This window comes from Gavialis gangeticus, unplaced genomic scaffold, assembly GCF_001723915.1.
Source record: "Gavialis gangeticus isolate Ggan-Ray unplaced genomic scaffold, GavGan_comp1, whole genome shotgun sequence".
Lineage (NCBI taxonomy): Eukaryota > Metazoa > Chordata > Crocodylia > Gavialidae > Gavialis > Gavialis gangeticus.
The window spans coordinates 30,626,218-30,647,286 of record NW_017729030.1 but is presented as its reverse complement, the minus strand read 5'-3'; the positions used below and the strand labels follow the sequence as shown (position 1 = coordinate 30,647,286).

Genomic DNA, 21,069 nt, shown 5'->3' with positions numbered 1-21,069 from the left:
ATATGGAACTTCTTGCATAACGCTTCCTGAAATCTGTATATGGAATTATGAAAAGTTAAAAAGTCTATAGGCTATACAATCTTCCTTTCAACCAAATAATATATTGTGTTTTAGTGTTACCTTATTTTCAGTTCCTTGTAAACATTAAGGAACATTTAACATACTTAGGATATTCCTATGTAGGGAAGGTGTAATTATATAAATGTTATGTCATGAAGCTTCTTGTTACATTAGGTGGGGGCTGCCCATAAAGGAGAGGGGTTTCCTCAAAACTGAAAGAATTAGGCCCTGGACAGGCATAATAGTTGTAGTGCGATGTGGTCAAGCAAACAGATATATATGCTCCCTGTAGTGTTACAAAATGGCAGAAGCACTACAGAAATGTTATGGGATGAAATAGCAACTTCTCCGTAGCGCTTCATTTTGTAGCACTACAGGTTACACCTGTGAATTATAGGTCTGTTCATCCCACAGTGCTCTGCTCTTCTCCCTTAATGCACCTCCAAGGTGGGGAGGGAGAGTGGGATGGGTAGTTCATGAGCTCTGCCTGGGTGCTCAGCTGTCATCAGGGCTGAAGAGCGGGAATCTTTGTATTCCTCAGGTCAGCATGTGCTTACTAACACCTCCCCTCCTCTTATTGAAAACTGGGGGGAAGTGGAGTCATGGGGCTGAGTGACCCTCCATTGAAGCCCCTGGCTGGAGAGCATGCTATTGTATGGCGTCCTGGTGATTTTATAGTGCTCCACTCCAGCTTAGCTCAGGGCCTTAGGTTTGTTTCACTAAGGGAGAAGAGCTGTAGCAGTACATTTTTGTAGCCCTTTGAGGAGCATAGTACTTGTAGAGCTGCAGGTGTTATGTCTTTCCAGGGCCTTAGAATTTAAAGCTGATGCAGGGTGGCAGTATTCCCTACCTTCCAGTGTGTATAAACTGAACCCTGCTCAACACTTTCTATAACCGAGAAGGTGAAAGCCAGAAAGGCAACCCCACTCTTCAGCTCCTCTGTTCATCAGGCCAGGATAATCTTGTGCAGCCTACTCATTATCCTAAATCAATACTTGTCAAGCCTCAGAAATGGTAAATGTATGCCATTAATTTCGTTGTATGTACATAGCTCATTAACTTTTAATACACTTTTAAGGCAAGGAGGACCGTAGTTAGCTAGTTTGTTTTCTTCAATCCTATTTAAACATGAATAACGATTTATAGGAGCACGGCATATGCTGGGAGATGAGAAATGAAAAATAATATGTATTTTTTTCTTTCCTATGGGTAGGAAACTAATGCTGTGCATGTAAATGTTGGAGCAGGCTCATATTTGGAAATAAATATTCCCATGACAGTAGGTGAAAATGGTAAGTTGATAAGGCTAAGATTTAATTTGCATTCTGAAGACAAGTGTAAAGAAAAGCATTAATCCACGTGATTGAGGATAGACTAAGATAACTTTTTCCCTTATGGCTATAGACAGACCTACATTTCCAGGTAAAGGAACAGTGAGAATTTGTTCACATAGTTTTTGCCTTTCATTACAGAATCTCAAACACTTTACAGGTTTAAATCTTGCAAAGTCCTTGCTGATATTGCAGTAACTGAGCCTATGTACTCAACGCAAGCCTTTTTAAATTAAATTAAATTAAATTAAATTAAATTAAATTAAATTAAATTAAATTAAATTAAATTAAATTAATTTTATTTTATTTATATTTTAGCATATTGCATAACTTTTATCAATACAAAAAGGAAGGATCATATTTCAATGTTATTAACATAACACGTTTTTTCTAGAATATCTTTAATCTAATTAAAAAAAATCAATTAATGGAATATCAGCCTAGTCAGAGATGTCCAAGGAAGTCAGACTAGTTACAAAATTGGAGCTATAAAGATTTGTTTTGGATTGATTTACCCTCTGGGCCAGTGTTGAAGCCGTACAGTAAATTGTTTAATGTTCTCCTGGCTTGTTTTAGTAGATGGGGCTTGGTTAACTTTTCACCATTTAATAGGAGGGGTTCTCAATAGAGGGACATCAAGCATTAGGATGTAGGGTTTTCCTTCAGGGCCACATAAGCAATAAATAAGTTCCAAGAAGTAACTTAAAATTGATAGTTTTGTGATATTTGATGTCTGTTTCTGACTTACACCATTTTCTGAGGTTTAAGCAGTAAATTCTAAGTTCAGAGAGAGTTAGGGCCAGTGTCATCTTTGGAGGAGAGAGCCAGGGACCTGGTTCTGTATGTCAAAATAGTTAGTAAGGAAATGTTTTTAAATACATTATCATGTGATTACTAAGCTCTTATGAATTTGAGGGGTTGCTTGCTCTCAAACTACTTCTTACTTAGCTGTATTATATAATACAGCTAACTTTCAGATGGTGGTACTTTTGTAGCAGAGAGATGCTTTATAGTCAGTTATATAACTTCCATTATTGTTATGACCACAGTTCTTTCTCTGTACTTTTAAACATACTGTATCTCCCATCCCTCCACCTTATAGTTCTACCATGTTTTGAAGCCTAAAGATATTTTTAGGTACTTGGTATTAAATAATTTGAATAGGTAACTTTTTCTCTAGTAGCAAAAATGTTTATCTATTTGCATAGTATTGTTTGTTTCTTTATATGTTAGAATATACATATTTCTCAAAGGTGCTGATTTTAATGTACAGCATCTTAAGCAGTGAAATGTCAAATGATCATGTCCTGATTCCTGATCAGAGGCTCAGAATTGGATTGTAATCTCTTGTCTTGGGATATGCCAATTCAGAACTTAAGGGTTGTGCATTTAGGGGTGGATTCCAAAAGAACGGGACTGTAAAATATAACATGCTTATGTTTTCAAGACCTCCTATGAAGTAGGGAAATGCTTTTATCCCCACTTTACCAATGGATAATTGAGTGACAGGTCTGTGACTTACCCAGAGTTGTAACTTTAAACCCATGTATCCTGAGCCAGCCATAAAGCTGCAGTGCAAGTTATGGTGCAAAAACCATCTTACCTTTCCAGACCACACTCTCTTTGTCGTCTGGCTAATAAATGACTGAACTGAAGTGTCATAGTATTAATTGCCTCTTTGACATATTTTGTTGTTATTGCTAGGCTACTGAGACAGCTCATGAATTTTGTTAAAATAATTTGTTTGTTTTGTTTGTTAACTTTAGTTTTGATTTTGCTTGTTAAAATTTTGTGCAACTGGTGCTTCTTTACAGTAGTTCAAAACAATTTTATAACAGGAGGTACCATCATATTACTTGTTTTCTCTGTTTGCTAGGTTACTCCCCTACAATTAAAGGACAGCTTTTACATGTTGATGCTACTAGCAGTATGCAGTACCGGACTCTCTTAGAAGCAGAAATGTTAGCTGTAAGTACGGAGCAGTGGTTCTCAACCTTTTCAGGGTCAAGATACCTCTCTACCACATTTTTGAATGTGGTGGTACACCTGGCACCCCAGAGGAATCTGTTGGTGCTGCCCTCTTTACTTGAGTGCTGCTTAGCTGGTTTCTGCTGCTGGGAAGGGCTGTGCAAGGGTGGTAAGACTGCACTATGCTGCAAAGCCAGTCTAGGTAGGGCTGTGCCATGTGTATACACTTCTCCTGTATTAGGGCTCTAATCAGCCTAAAGCAGGGAGGAACTGATTTGTGCTGCGCAGCACTTCCTAATCTGGCACCCCCAATGCTCTTCTCAGAAACACAAGTGGATGATACAGTTTCACCTGCTTCTGTTTCGGGCAGGAACGCTGGGGTGGGGGGAAGGATCAGAAAGAGCTGCATGACACAAGGCAGCTTTTTAGCCTGCTTCAGGCTGATTTAGACAGCCATTAATGTAGGGGGAGCATGCAGGGCAGTTTTATATGGCCACTGCCACTGCATCACCTCTTTGGGGGCCCCGTGGCACTTCAGTTGAGAAGCACTGGTATAGAGTATTAAGCACAAGGCTGCACACCTTAGTTTAACGTACCACATGTATATCAGTTGCATAAAAATGCTCTTCAAATATGCACGATAGTGCAGTGCATAAAGAAACATACGTAGCTTATAATTCTGCAAAAACTCTCACACTTGAATAAGTCCATTGAAATAAGTGGATGCACTTGTGTAAACATATGCAGCAATTTGTCTTGCAGGGTTTGGGCCCAATCTGAGTTTGCATTCATAACTAACTTGTTCACAGATTCTTCCCAGTTCTTAGCAAAAATTTAATAGCAGAGTGCTGTAATGAGGTCTGCTTTTGCTGAGATGCAAATATCTTAGAAGAATATACTACAAAGCATTTTTAGTAAACTGAGAGACATTTAAGTCTGCACAAAACTGTGTAATTTAAAATGGATTTTCCAGTTGTTAAATTCTACTAAAATCCATATGCTATAGTTTACCTTTCTTTCCTCATTAGTATGAATGACTTTTAACAGGAGAGAGAGAGCCATTTAATAGCCCAGCTCAGTTGAAACAGTTGCATGTATTTGGAGGATGTCATGGTTTGTCTACCTGGCAGAAAACTTGCTTACTGTACAAAATTTCTAGTAGAAGTTCCCAAACAAATAAATAAGGTGACAGTTGACCTTCAGCCACATTATGAGGGACAGGGAGAGAGAATGTAAATTTATGAAGAAACTGGGTGGCCTTCTGTTCACCCCAGCAGGAAAAATGATTTTAATTATTCACCAAAGTATATGTTTGTTCTTTCATCTCAGCAGTGTTCACACATTGCCATGTTTTAAGAAACTGATGCTTTAGTGTGTTGTTCACAGTTTCAGATCAATGCCAGCTACCCACGGATATGGAACATGCCACAGACATGGCAATGTGAACTTGAAGTTTACAAAGCAACATATCACTTTATTTTTGCTCAAAAAAGCTTCTTTACAGGTAACTGTCATATTTTATTAGTGTCTAAATATTTAGCTTTTGGAATATGTATGTTTGGCAAATATTTTATTGATATTTTTCAAGCCTGTTGGAGGGGGATGTAATGTTGTTTAACAAATGCAGGTGCCCTAGGATTATCAACTATGCATAAATGTATGGACACTCCATAAAAAAGCCTGGGTAAAAACACCTGTCCATAAACTTTGTTAAAAAAAAAAACAAACCAGTTACCCAGAAGAAGATGAAGCCATTGGAGCTTGATTTGAAGCTCTGTGTTGGGAAAAGCTGGAGGCAGTGTTGAACCACAGCACAGCAGCACCACCTGGTGTCTGAGTCGGGGTGTAGCACCCTGAAAGCTCTTATCCGGGCTTTGTAGTTCATGGGACTCTGTAGCTCCTTCCTCAGTCTCCAGCCATATGCTGATGCTGGTGCTGATGCTTCAACCCATCTGCCTCTAATGCGAGGGGAGGCAGTTAGACGGACAGTCCTCCTTTGGGGGTGTATTGTGGGATTGAGGGAGTGGGGCTTGTGGGGATAAGTCTGTGCAGAGAGGCAGAAGGGTGAAGGACGTGGTTAGGGGGATGTGGGAGTGAGTAGGAGACCCCTTTGTTGGGGGAAACGGGATGTAAAACCACTGTTGCAGTCAAGCAGGGTTGCCAACCCAAGATTATGTATTTATTTTTAACTGATAATCTGCAAACCTCTTACTGACATCCGAACTTCTTTTCTATGGTTGGTATTTAAACCCTAAATTTGAACCTGGCTCTTGTCCAAAGTCTGGCAGAAGTGATGCATTTACATTATGTAAAACACGTGTCATAACATATGTCATTTTAAAGTGTGGATGTCATAGAATCATAGAAAATTCAGGTTGGAGGGATGCTCAGGAGGTTATCTAGTCCAACTATATCATCCCAACCAAGGCTTTGTCTAGCCTGGTCTTAACCTCCAGATATGAAGATTCCACAACCTATATAGATAACTTCTTCTTCCAGTGCTTCACTATCTTCCTTGTGAGAGTGTTTTTTTTTCCTAATATTTAACCTAAACTTCCCTTGCTGCAATTTGAGACCACTGCTCCTTGTTCTGTCAATGTTGATATCAAGTTTGTAGACTATCTATGAACAGTTTCTTTCTTGGGTTAGCCTGAGGTGGCCTTACCATTTACATAGTTGCACGTCAAAAAAAGTGAATGACCTTTTGAACAAGAAATCCTAAATTTTAATTTCCATTAATTGCGTAAGTTACTTTGTGTTCTTTGTGGAAGAAATTATTCAGAGGGTCTAGTCAAACACAAAAACAAAAGTACATGACTGTCTGGCAATTTTGCTTAAAACAATTTTTGCCTGAACAGTCCTTAGAAATTATTTAAATCTCAAAGGAATTCTTCCTACCATTATATTGTCCTATATTGTTGGTGACCTTTTCATATTTTAAATTATTAAAATAAGAATTCCAAGTTTTATCTGATGCATGGATTTTTTGGCTGATAATTTCAGTTGTAGGAGCTATCTGCCATATTCATCTAGCTGACTGTTATCAAAAACTAATTCCCTCACTAGGATTTTAACTATAAGATGAAACTCAGTAAAAGGGGAAAGTATAACAGTCAATATACCTGGGAGCCATTAATTGATTTGCCAGTCCTTTGTTGCTAGTTGTGTAAAACCCCATTGACGTCTATGGGAATTTTGGCTGTATAATTGATATCCTACTGTAATTGTTAAAACAGATTTGGGACTGAAAAGCATTCGCCACTCCCCCTCATTGCTAAAACCATATATCTCTTAATAAATTGAATAAAAATGTCAGATTAAGTAGGTTTCTGATTATTCATCATAATAAAAATTTCTTCAAGTGTCTGGAAGATGTGTGTTTCTCTGTTGCTGTTGATTTAAAAGATGTCAACCTCATGTAATTGCTGCTGGTTTGGTCATGGAATAGATGCTGTGAACTCTATCTGAAGCTTTGGGTTTGCTGTATGATAAGTATGATCAGCATCATGCTTCCTATTTATACTATGTAATTATTTTTCAATTCAGTTTCCACTTATACCTTAATATGCTTTCAGTCTTTTGTTATTTCTAAACAGTCATGTTTCATTTTGCTTTGTGCAAAAGAAAGCATTTGTTCCATGTTACTGGTCATATTAATATACAAATGAAATATTCTTTGATGACAAAAATGTACTAGCTGAGATTCTCAGCTAATGTAAACAAATGTATGTTTCTTTGAAGAAATGTATTTTCTTTTAAGTTAAAGCTAAAATGATGATATCTGAGAATCTGGCCTGATTTGCTTTTTAAAGTAATCCTGTTTTGTTTTTCATTTCTGAAATTTACCTGTAGCAGAAAACAGAAAATTTAAAGTACATTATTGTATGTTTTGAAATAACATATTGCATTCTATTGGCTTTCCCTTTCCAGAACTTCTGTGATAGACTAGTTCATAAAAATGTTAGTGAAGAAAAGTCACTGTACAGTAAATATGTGGAAACTTTGGGCAAGAATTGCTTTTGGCCATTTTTATTCCTTTTTAAAAAATTTTAGGATAGACGTTTGTCTGAAAGAACAAGTACGCAGCTTAAACTTGTGAGCTGTACAGAAAGCCAAGGTTAATAAGTGAATCCAACCTAGTCAATTGAAGTCAATTTGTCTCTTTTTAATTTTGTGTCATTTTAGATTTGATTCAAGACTGGTCCAGTGACAATGCTCCTGATATTTTCTCGTTTGTTCCCTATACATGGAATTTTAAAGTAATGTTTCATCAGTTTGAAATGATTTGGGCAGCAAATCAACACAATTGGATTGACTGTTCTACCAAACAACAAGAAAACGGTGAGATGATTTTTCTTCTTTTAAAGAAAAAAAAATGTTTTACAGCATTAAAAATGGATACTGCTTTTTGGTTGTATAGGCAGCCAACTATGTATATATTTTCCTGGCAGTAATGTAAGGCTTCAGAAACGTTCGCCAGTGTTAAATCCCAGACATCCTGAAGTATGTGGTCCTTGTTGCGTAAGAACAAATGCGTGCTACTGGGGGACTTTATGCATTTACTTGGATTTTACTCTTGAGGGCTCTTGAATCTTTGATGAGAGAGAAGTGCAGCATTACCGTTTCTTTTACTACACCACTTAGATTTTAATTCTTTTATGGTAAACTTGCTTTTAACCTGTACTTGGAAATAGAAAATTCCAGAACAATTTTGGAAAAATGATATTGAAATATAATGCACTGGAAACTTGTTCTTCTTTTTTATTCAAATCAGAATTAGAACTACCTTTCAAGAGCTAAGTCAATTGCAAAAGGTGTATTTTAGAACACAGAGCTTTTTGCCCCAAACGTCTTGGTTCCTTATAGTTTTATGGATGATGACTTAGAATTTCAGCACAAAAAGGGCAATGTCAAAAATCAACTTGATTTGTGGAAAACACTTGATTTTCCACATGCTTTTAAAATAAAATTCGCTACTTTAGAATATATGATGGACCTGGTGCACATTTTTTGAGTATTTTATTAGCAAAAAGAGCTTTTATATATCATAGGAAAGAGAAGAATAATGAGGCAGTAGGTGTGATGATTGGGTTTTTTCTGGTAACTTCTGTGGATATTGAAGGAACATTTCACTGAAGTAGAATGCCTTTTTATAAACGAAACAAACATCATAATGCAGAGGGTACAAGCTTCCCAAAGACAGGGAAGGTTTCCTGCCTGAGCGCAGGGGGCTGGACCTGATTATCTCGAGAGGTCCCTTCCAGCCTCTAACAACTATGAAGCTAAGGTTCTTTTATTTTACCATTAACTTAATTTAAAATTAATTCTTTCCTTTATATTATGGATTCAGAAATGCCCGCACATTTATCTGAAAACTTTGTTTGTTATGGGATTGTGTACTATTAAAATTAGTTTAGATCCAAAATGTAGTAGGTAGGATGTTTAAGTACTGGCTATAATGGAAAGACATTTAATATAACAAGCTTCCATGTGAAATTATTTTCTCTTTTCTCATAGTTTATCTGGCAGCCTGTGGGGAAACGTTAAACATTGTATTCTCTCTACCTTTCACTGACTTTGTTCCAACCACATGCAATACTAGATTCTCTTTAAGGGTAAGTCTAACCTTATGCATACTAATTGTAGAAGCTGCATGGCATTTCTCAATATGCAAGAATGTTTCCTATTTATTACTTTCTGCTTTCCCTAATCCTTGTCTCAGGCACACACGCCATGTTTCCTCCTGGCTGAGAGGAGCAGTTCCTTCCATTACCTACATTCATGATGTAGCTGTAAGGGTCCATAATGAACTCTTTTCTTACCTTCTTCAACACATCCTCTTACAAGCTGTTCCAGTTTTACTGTTTTTAATCCTTTTGACAATCCTACCCCATGCCAACGAAAGAGACCTTTTTAGGATTGTGTAACTCAGGCATTTTGGAAACATTAACCCCCTGCCACTAAGCAACTAAGATGTTCCACATGTGAAATTAAGATTCCATTCTGAAATTCTTTTTCTTTTCTGACCCTCTCCTATGATCTCAAGAGATCATCCTAGGGTAACATTTTCTCATTAAAAATGTCAATGTGGCTGTTGTTTGAAAATTGGTTCTGCCACAGGATACTAACTTCAGTTTATATATGGGATGTCCTGTGTTGCTTCAGTCTTCTTGCTGTTGTGGGCTGGTAGCATCATTTACAAGTAATATTTTAATAATGTCTGTTGTAAGGTCTTGTGTTCAGTTGTTCATAATTATGCTAAATTGTAATTAGTTGGATTAAGTTTTCCATACCAGGTGTCTGCCTCAGGCTGAATTTTTTGGTAAAGCTTCAGAAGTTTCTGAGAGTGGGATTGGGGGAAATATGATGCTTTGCCCATGTTGGAAACTTCTCACTCTGAAAAGATTTGATACCTCTTTTTTATTATAGACACTTAAGTTTAGCTGGGAGGTTGCACTCGTCTCAGGGAAATGCCTTTTGCCGCCTTTTGAAAATTTATCCTAAGTTGTCAAGGAAGTAAACCTGTACAACCATGTTTCTTGCCTCTTGCTGTTGACTAATACATTTTTAATTTAATGATAACATGGTATTTTTTGCTTTGGGTGGATGATGCTCTAGGAGTGTAGGAGTGTTACGCAGTAAATCAGGCAGTTATCTATAACACTTCTGTTTTCCTAATTGCAGAGGTTGACAGGGCCATAGGAATACTTCCAGGGGTTAGGGAAAAAGAAGGCACAAAGTTGAATTTGATAACTATATCTTCCTCTGCCATAGTGTGACACTGCAAGTCATTTAAAATAAAATGTTCCAACTTGACCACTTCTTATTTGAGCATCGCTTTCTGGTTGCTTACCCAGAGCTGTTTGGGGCTGTATTTATAGATGTAGTAAATGATGAGAAATGCAGGTGAAGTTGATTCGAGCTATGCTTTGAACCTTTGCGCTTTATAAGGCTAAATACTCTGAAAAATCACATCACAGGTACTTAAAGTTTGGCATACAAAACGAATGCAAGCTTTTTAGGTTTTGACCACAATCTTTGCCTGAGCATCTGAGCTGTAAAATAAGAGTTACAAGACCTAATCTCATAGGTAGGTTGTGAAAAGTAGTTTCTTGAACATAGAATCAGAAAATTAGTGTTGGAAGGGACCTCAGGAGGTCATCTAGTCCAACCCCCTGCTCAAAGCAGGACCATTCCCAGCTAGATCATCCCAGCCAAGGCTTTGTCTAGCTGAGTCTTAACCTCCAAGAATGAAGATTCTCCCACCTTTCTGGGTGACCTGTTTCAGTGTTTTATTACCCTCCAAATGAGAGTTTTTCCTAATCTAACCTAAACTTTGCTTCTGCAACTTGAGACCATTGCTCCTTGTTCCGTCATCTGCCACCACTGATAACTGTTCAGCTCCATCCTCTGGAACCACCCTGCGGGTAGTTGAAGGCTGATATTAAATCCCCTCTCAGTCTTCTCTAGACTAAATAAGCCCAGTTCCCTCAGCCTCTCCTCAGAAGCCATGTGCCCCAGCCCCCTAATCATTTTTGTTGCCCTCCACTGGACTTGCTCCAGTTTGTCCACATCCTTTCTGTAGTGAGGGGCCCAGAACTGGACACAGTATTCCAGATGTGACCTCACCAGTGCTGAATAGCTGAATAAACTTGCTGAGGGTACACTCTGTACACTTAGGCTAGGGACAGACATTACACACAAACTGTTTTAAGTGATCAGAAAGTGGTTTAAACGTGTAATAAAACAGATATTCAGTGCACATAAACCAGTTTGAAAATGGCTGAAACTGGTTGGAGATAAACCTGGTTGACTGTAGTTTCAGACTTAACTGATTTGCCTGATTTCCCCCTCCCCTATGACTTCAGCAGACACCTCAGCATTAGCTAGCAGACCATGTGCTGGCTACAGTCCATGCTGTGGAAGACCAGGCTTTTTGGAGCTAATTAACAGGTAGCTTAATGTCCTTCCTTGGAAAAGCTGTTTAAGAAGAGCTGTTTGCTCCCTGCCTCTCACTCGCCGCTCCCTGCTAAGCAGGAATTCCTCCCTCCCCTCTGCCTTTATGGAGAAGTGTCTCTGTATTAGCTAGCTGACCACATGATGGGTATGGTCCATGATGAATCAACAGATAGCTGGTAATGTCCCTCTGTTTTCTTAATGGGGTGATACATACTGTTATCAACTCCCTGCTGGGTTAATCAGAGTGTCCTGTGCGGCCTGGCCATGCCCCCCCCTCAAATCAGTACTGGAGAAGGGAAGGGAGGGCTGCTCTAGCACCCTCCAGCTTCTAGCCTGAGCCCCTTCAGGCATGTGCCTTCATGTCTGGGATATCTGTGCAATTACAAACTGGTTCAGCCTAGGCAGGTTATACTAACCTGCAAAGATTGAATCAATTTTAGGCTCAGCCTTTTTACTGTCTGTCCCTAGAGCCTTAAGGTTTTGGATAAAAACACCAATACAGAAACTAATGCTTTTGTATTTAGTGTAAGGTTTGTTATGACATGTTTAAAAAAATCATAGGGTTCTATATGGAATATGAAGCAAAAAAGGAATGTTGAAAGCTACAGAAAGAGCTAAATATTGTCATCATATGTGCACAGTGGGACTGAAATGAAATTACTCAAGCAACCTTACTTTTTGCACTTTTTAACTTCTGAGTGCTTACTTTGTAACGTGAGCAGTTTTAACATGGATTTTTAATAGCTCTGACATCCATACAGGCATTTTGTTTTGTGGGTATTTCTCTAGATGACATCCATTCAGCATTAAGGGAATTATTTTGGCTAAATCCCTGCATTTTATGTTAAAAATTAAGGTTTTAATTTGCTGTTTAAATATTTGCCTTACTTTATATAAAAAGCATACTGTAAAAATATTTACAAATCCAAAAACATTATTAAACTTAGAAAAATATTGGAAAACAAAGCTGATTGCATGCAACTTAGTTGTGTTTGTGTAATTTGAACAGTGTTTTTCTTCATCATTAAGAAATCTCTTAATGAAGAGTAATACAAGGTTATTGATGATAACTTTATTAGTTTTCACTGCCAAACTTCCAAAAAGACTGCATTTTGTTCAGTTAGTTCACCTAAAACATAACATTCTTTGAATGAAATATGTTGAATTAGAAAAGGTTGAACAACCAATAATTGTTGTTGATTTGTTTCTAATTTTTCATGTTCAGTGTTGCATATCTCATTAATCTTCATATTAAACTTTATTATGAGAGGAGGCAGGCCCTTACCTGTCTGTTCACCAGGGATCCAGGTTTTCTGTTTGCTGTGGAAGAATGTGGATTTTCTCCTTTAGAGGAGAAAAAAGTGGGATCTGTTACTGGATCCCACAATTGTACCTCCTACCATGCTTATGTGGCATGGCAGGAGATGCAATTGTGTGGATCATGCATTAGATCCTATCATGCCTTTTACCTGAATGTGTAGAGGGGCCCCAGGGCAGCCAGGCGGGCCACAGACTCCAGGATCTGGAATAATCCCAGGTTGAGAAAAAAAGTTATATTGATGCATACAGTGTACAAATAGCACTTCAAACTCTTTTTATCATTGGAATTATATAACGTTTGCTTTTTGTTTCTTTGTAGGGGGAAGATGTAGATCTCCATTTATTTCTACCTGATTGCCATCCTAGTAAATATTCTCTCTTCATGTTGGTAAAAGATTGCCAGCCTAATAAAATAAGTCCTGAATCTTGTATTTCGGCTGAATGTCAAAGCGGTCAAAAAACAAGCAAGCCCAAATGGAGGAATGTTACTCAAGAACAGTAAGTGTTATTACTTTATAAAATATATATTGACTCCTTGTAGAATTCATTTATCAGTAGAACTTATGTTCACCCCTATTCAGTAGGAACTAATTATTTGAAATACTTGTTCTTCGTTAAAACTGTATCTTATCTTTTGGAAAGGGCTGGATGGGTTGAATGCTGGACGGTACCAAGCGTTATGTTCACAATTGACTATACTTGGCATCCAATTTATCCACAAAAGGCAGATGAGCAGTTAAAGCAGTCATGTAAGTGTCGTCTCCATTCTTTTGTATTTTTAGAATAATTGGAAATAAATGCTTTGGTTTAAAAGGATCAGTCAGATTTTGAAGGTTGAGTCAAAAAAACTTGAAAGCCTGCAGAGCCTATTGGCTTTTGTGCTGTGGGATAACATTAATCCTTGAATTGCACCATTTTAAATCAAAAGGTGGCTTTCAGTTTTAAGGAAATATGCTATTCTTCTGTGAGACAGGCAGAGAATTCTGGATAATCTCTTCTTGCTCTTTAACCTGAAAAAGAGCAATTCTACTGAAGTGAGTCAACACCAGGAATTGCTTGGTGTGTGGAGGGTAAGAAACCTGAAACAACAAGTAGATTAATTTTTGTGGTCAGGTGCTTTTTCTATTTTACAGGTGTTTGAATATTATTCAGTGTTTTTTGTAGTGTACCTTAATGTACTTAAATAAAAATGTTAGCTATCTTTTTTTTTTGGCAACTGACAATATGCAACTTGTCCCAACTTGTCCATGGTTCACTTCTACTGTCATGAGTGCTACGGATTGATTCAAGGTATTTCATGCATAACTGTTCCCAAAGAAGAAACATTGGGATTGTACATAAGAAATCTAGCAAAAATGGAAAATGAAGTCTAGCACTGTTTTTGGGGTGAGGTACAGTAAGAGATAAAGAAAATAAATAGTGAAGCATTAAGTTGTAAATGACTGTAAAGATAAGGTGGAAACATCTTGTCATTGATGCAGTGGTGAAATGAAAACCAGTGCTCAGCGTCTGAGAAGGGGATGTTGTAATTAGAGTAATAAATTAGGAAGGTCATCTTGGTAATTTTTGATGCATTTGCATGGATAAAGTAGATGCAAAGGCAGGAAAATTACAGTAGCCCAAGATTGGAAGGAAGTGCCTGGACTTGGGTTTTAGCATTACAGATATAAAAGGAAAAGGCAAATATTAAAGAGATTAACGAGTAGTGGGAAGAAGATTAACCTTGAAGATGTTTGTAAAAATTCCCTTTTGTGGTTTTGGTGATTCCTGTACCAGATATGCTCAGTGTACAAGCTGTCTTCAAAATCTTAAATCCTGCAGCTTAGCTTGGATTTGAAAGCTAACCCCTCTCCCTCAAGGGTCAACATCCATTTTCAATTTTTTTGTCTGCATTTGTTTTGCCATGTCCCTGTTGTTCTTTTTTCTTTGCAAACACTTTTATGTGAAATAGCTCCCTTCCCTTTAATAATATTATTACTGATTATTTACTTTGCTTTTCAGTGTGTTGTTAAGTCCATGATGCTGACAGAAGTGAAAAATAACTTTTTAGAAAATAAATATCCTATTATGTGATAGGATTCTGAATTTTACTCACAGAGTAAATCTCTTGACTGACAAGATATTCAGCTTTTATGCAAATCAGTCTTCTCAGCATGACACCTAGATTCTGAGTACTGAATTTTAAAATTAGGTATTGGGCATACACAGTACATGAATGAAGTAGAATTTGAAGGTGTGCCTTGAAAATGTGCAGTGGGCATATGAACATAGCTACGGTAGTCCAGTGAGCACAATTCTGATGAACTTGCATTGAGGTTTTGAAAGTGTCTTTGGGAGCAAGGGATTGGACAAACTTTTCTAGAATGATTCTCTGTAGCTTCTGAGCAGCAAATCTTGTAAACCAGAAAGCTTTTCTCTCTCTCTCTTGCTTAAAAAACAAAACAAAAACAAAGCTAAGAGAAAAGGCAGCCCTACTACTGTCTTCAGTATTAGCGGAAAGTTTATACATCCATTGTCATTTGCAATACTTAGGTTGTTCAGTGACAAAGTTTGGACCTAGGGGATCATCTAACATAAGTTTTTATTGTGTTCTCTTACAATATATTTGTTTTCATCTTGTTTTTGTATGTTGATATTCTATTATTGATGGATAGCAATGGGAAAACCAAACACCTACAAAACAAAAGGTCTCACTGATTTTTTTTTTTTTTTTTTTTTTTTTTTTTTTACATTTTTTTTTTTTTTTTTTGTTTTTTTTTTTTTTTTGGAAAGGAAATGGAAAAACAAAAACCCCCAAAAAAAAAAAGTTCCCTTTTTTTTTTTTTTTTTTTTTTTTTTTTTTTACATTTTTTTACTTTAAAAGCATGAGGAAAAAATATAAAAAGTCTTTCTTGTCACTTTAGACATTTTAAAAATGCTGTTTTTTGGTGCACATTGTGTTGACTAAAATATTATATACTTTGTTACAATGACCTCATTTTTCCTTTCTGCTCTTCCTTCCCACCCCAGCATCATGGTGGCATGGTGAGAGAAATTTAATTTGCATTGTAGAAATTTCAGTTACATAGTAGCCAGTTCATACACAAAATATTTTGTAGTTAACCAAACTTATTTAATATTAGGAATGTTGCAGAATTTCTCAAGTGAACGACCTAGCCTGTTTCTAACAATTAATGTTTACTTTTACAAGTGTCAGAAATGGAAGAAACTATGCTGTCTGTATTAAGGCCGTGTCAGAAGACTGCCGACAGAGTCATTTCCTCTCCAACAGTCTCGGGCCACCTTCCTATTGATCCTTCAGAACTTCCACCTGATAAACTTCATGTAGAATTAGAACTCTCCCCAGATTCCCAGATAACTCTCTATGGACCTCTACTAAAAGCCTTTTTGTGCGTCAAGGTATGAATTAGAAGTATGTTTATAATTTTGTGGGTGATCTCAAACTGGGAGGGGTTATAAGTCTGTGGTCTAAAGTGCTTGCAAGTCATGATGATCTAGGTAAATCGTAGATATGGTCTGAAGTCAATTGAGGCCCCCATATGGAGGGAGGAAGTTGGGCAGGGCTGGGGATGCTGCTCAACTGGGGTAGTTCATGGGGCTTGGGGCCTGTGGCTGAAATGTATAGTCACAGTGCCTAGGCAGTAAGTGGGATGCGCCCACAGGCAGGCATGGGGGGCATGTCCCCCCCCAGATCTGGGAGGAGGGGCTGTCCACTGTGGGCTCAGGCTTCCTGCTCTTCTGCCTTCTTCCCAGGGCCTCTGCAGCCCAGCAAGTGGGACCTGGCATGGCAGAGCAGGGCAGAGCAGGGCTGGACAGGGAAGCTTCCTGCTGCTGCAGGCCCTGTGCTGCTCTGGTGAAGTGCCCCCTGCCTGTCTGACAGCAAATTGATTCAGATTGGTGGAGTTGGGTGTCTAGGGCTGTTGGTAGATGTACTCAGCATCTTCTAAACTGTGTTAACTGATTTGCATTACACAGTTCAAAACACATTTCAATTCAAATTAAGGGTTAATAGATGACTATTAACAGGGAGCACTGGCTATACACAGTCTATACATTTAAAAGCCCGTTAAAGGAGGTTGGAAGTAATTAAGGGTGCAGACAGAAGTGACAGTTTTCACCCAGTTGGGCCACAGAAACAGTTTAGCTGTGACCAAACTTAAGTTCATGGCTACATACAGCTTAAAAAAGGACCAATTTAGTGACTATCTGACCCTTTATTGCATGAGGTGTCAGATAAAGATGTTTCAAAGTGTAGTGTCTTTTGTAACTTGTCTGTGGATCTCCCAACCTGTCGCTGTTTTCAGAATGGGAGGGGGAAAAGGGAGTGGAGGGAGTTCAGTCTGTGGGTTTTTCAGCTCCTTAACAAGGGTGGGGTGGGTGTATTGGAAACTCTCCTCTCTCACTCTCAGCATCAGTTGGGAAGCCCCAAAAATGAGCTTCCTCTGCTGCCTTTCCCCCTCCCATTCTGAAAATAGCCAGCACTGGCAGAGAGCCTGGTCTTTGCTATGGGAACCTGGCTGCAGGTTCCCAGCAGGAATCAACAGTGAACTTCTGTTTGGTCTGGGGTAACGTTGGAACTTGGAGCACTTTGCAGAAATAGTTCTGAGTTCTATAGCTGGGAGCTGCGCTTCTGTCTGCACCCTAGGACACAATAATAAGCACTGCTACATTGTTGCAGTTATCCAAACTGTTGTTCCAGAAGCTGTAATTGACCTGATACTTAGCAGGGTGATATGTTGTAGGCACATTTGACTTTGTAAAGGAGTTACTTTGTGCCTGATGGCCGCTACAGTTTTGCCAAAACCCAGTTGCGTTTCCCTTGCTGGCATTGATATTTGCAGTGTTTATCTGAATTCCTAAGGGCTGTTTTTCTAAAAGCAACACTGTATATGCATGTTAACTGATACAGTTTAAAATGCCTAATTTGGACTGCCATAGTATGCATTAGTTTTAATCCTCATTCAATGAGGGTTAGCTAATTTGGACTGGAGCCAATTTTAATTCGGACTATAGATGTCTAGCTGTAGTCCAGATTAAACCTAGAGAAATGGAATGTTTATAATTGACTTAGGACTTCAAAATAAATAATGCCTCCAGAGGACATCCAGGGCACTTAAGTGCTTAGTAGGAGGTACCTAGACCGAATTAATTAGAAATGAAGGGGCCAGGGTTGTGTTTGGACCCATTTCCCTCTTTTGGAGCTTAAGCACCTGACTTATGGGGTGCACAAAGTGTTTTTATTCACTTAGGATCGAGACTTAGAGGGATGCCTAATGTACACAGAGTGCTGGGCATTAATGTAAGGCACAGTTGTCACTTTAATATAGTCATTAGTAGTAGTGCCAACATTTTGCATAACATTTTTGTGCATAGAGCGCTTATCCAGGAAGTAGGAGACTTGGATTTTAAGCCATCCTCATTCTGAGGGGATTGAAACCCAAGAAAAATAGAATAGTTGAATGTAGAATAGTTACACTGGCCACCGCATTGTTTTTGAAGAAATTCAACCATTGTACAACCAAAATTGCAGTCGGGACTAAGAAAAGACCTGGGATCCAGGCTTCTCTGATTGGGGGGTGTGTGTGTGTACTTGCTTTGTTTAGTCCCAGAACTGCCTAATTAAAATGGTGTAATAGTCTTGGGACTAGTGTGTAAAATAATATAGTTTGGGTAGAATTTAAGACCAGTACCAATTAGTTTATTTGGTATCATTGGGAGCTGGGCCAATGCTGCCTGTTTCTTCACAAACCTTTCATTTCCTTTGTATGTTAGACTGTAGCACTCATAAGAGATGGTATGATAGGAAGTTGTCATTTTCAGTCTCTTACTGTGAATCTCTGGAAATTTGTATCATGCTTTTTCCCTTTTGAAGCCAAACCTCCTCTTCCTCAGGGCTGCTGATCTCTGGAGAAGGTTTCTGTGATAATTGTAAATCAGGCTGTCACATCCCTTGTTATGTTAACTTCTGAACTCTTACAAGGCAGATGTTCATGTTTGGGTTACCCATGCAGTTTGATAAAGTATAAAGATTTAAATAAGTGGCAGTCCTTCCATATGTTTGTGTTGGTTTGTACTTTCTAGAGTTTCTGTTGTATGGACTTCTTTTTTGTCCAACCTTGTTGACAAAGGCTTGTTTTCTCCTTCTGAATGGTTTTGAAGTGTCATTGGATTTCCTAGTTTCAGATTGTGTTATCTTATTTTGTGTGTGGCTTTTCATGTCTGTGCATGATTTCCAATGTTTAATAAACTCAAGAAGTCCTTAATTTTAAACATTGTGTTCTAGCTTGCCAATTTTGAATGGTGATTATAGTTCTTTGTATTGCCAACTGAGAGGCACCAGCTAAAGATGCTGTGTTTTGGTACTTTTCTGCTGTTTATTACTTAAGCCTGTTTTCTGGTTTGTCTTATAAAGAAATATCTTCTAAAATGGAGGAAAATATTTAAGTTGTTGTGTGGAAAAAATACTTGGGTGTACAGACCTTTTGAGGATTTTGGTATTAACTGATATAATACTTCAAATAGTACTTATGCTGAAAGTACTAAGATAAAGTAAAAAAGATTATTGCATGTCTTAAAGAACTGTTACATAAGGTCATGCAATTGTGTTTACATTTTACTCAGGCCTTTTCCAAGAGTTTTTGAGGTATATGAAAAGGGCAACAATTTAATCAACAATTTAAGGTTGTAAAAATGATAACTTTTCCTCAGTAGCCTCTTAATGTAATTATTAACTAGCTAAGTTGTATTAATGTAAACCATTCATACTTTTCACTCGTGCGATTTGTGTAAATGAGAGAGATGATTTCCCCTTAAATAAACCCCAACCTTCCTTCTGCCTGGAAATGAACAAAAATACCTATTTTCTTTCTAACTCAAGGAAATGGTAATTGGATATAGAACTTTTCACTTTAAGGTCATTAATTCAAATCTAACTCAGTTTAGTAATGACAAAAAAAATATTTCAAAGTTGAAAGCTATTTGGTGACTTATGTAAATTTGATTTCTGTCCACCTCCTAGTAGATAAGTGTCTAATGATGCAAATTACCACAACAGTGCTGCCTGGCAAGTGAAGACTGAATTAATCTTGCTTGTGGGGTAGCCCCTTCCAGTGCCAATAAGGTAGCAACACTCATGCTTGTGCTATAATTATTTTGTCACTAAACAAAAGATTTTTGGGGTTTTTTTTGTTTGTTTGTTTTTTGCATTGTGCTCAATCTGCACCTTTTTGTGAAAGGTAACATGACAAGGTAATTTGATAATGAGCTGAACATCCTTCCTGAGACTTAACTTATTAATTGATTTTACTTTTAGCATTTGTAAACTTTTTTTAAAGAAATGCATTCTAATTTTGACACACTTTAAAATGTAGGATATGGCTCCTGCAGGGCTAAGTCTTCTCAAAAGAATGTGACCAAAGTTGTTCCTGTCTCAGATAATTGAGTGGGGATAGGCTTAGAAACAAAGTTAATTTTAAACCCTAGGGGATACACTTATGAACTGCTACACGCATGTGTATAGAATTCCTAAGATTTTTAAGTAAAACTTCTGAAGACAGAAGTTTTGAAAATGCTGCTGAAGAACTGTTTGTGTATGACCCCTACAGGCTGGATTTAAAAAGTCGGTGGCATTGCTTCCAAGGAGCAATATCATAATAGTAACATTAATTGTAGCTAGACTGAAGTTGCTTTGGTTGAAAAATAGTATATGGCCTGAGTCTTGAAAAATGCATAAGCATTTACTTAATTTTTCTCATTTAAGTTATCCTGCTATAATCAATGAGAACTCATGTGAGCAAAATAACACCTATTCTTTAGTGTCCTATAGAACTTAGAATTGATTAGGAGATAAGAATAGGATATAGAGTGAAGCTTAGATTTGTGTTTCACGATGCTGCTAACTGCAGATATAGTCCCACCTGCTTCTTAATTTGTTCTATTAATTCCATGTTGCAGGAAAATTACTTTGGAGAAGATGACATGTACACAGATTTTGAAGAAATAATTTCAAGCCCAGTCCTGTCATTGTCAACATCTTCGAGTTCTGGTTGGACTGCAGTTGGAGTGGATAATGACAAAAAGGAAAGTGAGAGATCAGCAAAAACAGTTCACCCCCTTACCTTGCGTCCTTGGGATATTACTGTACTTGTCAATTTGTACAAAGTGCATGGGCGGTTACCTATGGTAAGCTCTTGAAGTTTAATCATCAAAATACTTTAAAACAATATTCTAAAGAAACTTTAGAGTGTAATATAACACATTTACTCAAATCTAAGACAATCCCACCAAGAATTAGGTTCCATATATGGAAAATGTATAAGCTTGTTATAATTTTCCATGTATTAAATTATCAAACGGTTGTCTTGAAATTGTGTCCTCTTTGCCCCCCCCCCCCCCCCCCCCCCCTCCAACAACACACACAAAGGTGGGGGGG

General features: G+C 37.8%; 1 protein-coding gene across 3 annotated transcripts in view; it reads left to right on the top strand.

Moving 5' to 3' along the window:
* Window positions 1-21,069, top strand: part of KIAA1109 (KIAA1109 ortholog) — a 299,447-nt gene that overhangs the window by 90,757 nt on the left and 187,621 nt on the right. For all 3 annotated transcript variants that reach the window (XM_019522065.1, XM_019522064.1, XM_019522063.1), the window contains exons 12-20: window positions 1,274-1,352; window positions 3,268-3,359; window positions 4,746-4,863; window positions 7,545-7,700; window positions 8,877-8,974; window positions 12,958-13,136; window positions 13,281-13,387; window positions 15,829-16,037; window positions 20,592-20,819. In XM_019522065.1, the coding sequence (XP_019377610.1) occupies window positions 1,274-1,352; window positions 3,268-3,359; window positions 4,746-4,863; window positions 7,545-7,700; window positions 8,877-8,974; window positions 12,958-13,136; window positions 13,281-13,387; window positions 15,829-16,037; window positions 20,592-20,819 (1,266 nt within the window). The remainder of the gene's footprint in view (window positions 1-1,273; window positions 1,353-3,267; window positions 3,360-4,745; window positions 4,864-7,544; window positions 7,701-8,876; window positions 8,975-12,957; window positions 13,137-13,280; window positions 13,388-15,828; window positions 16,038-20,591; window positions 20,820-21,069) is intronic.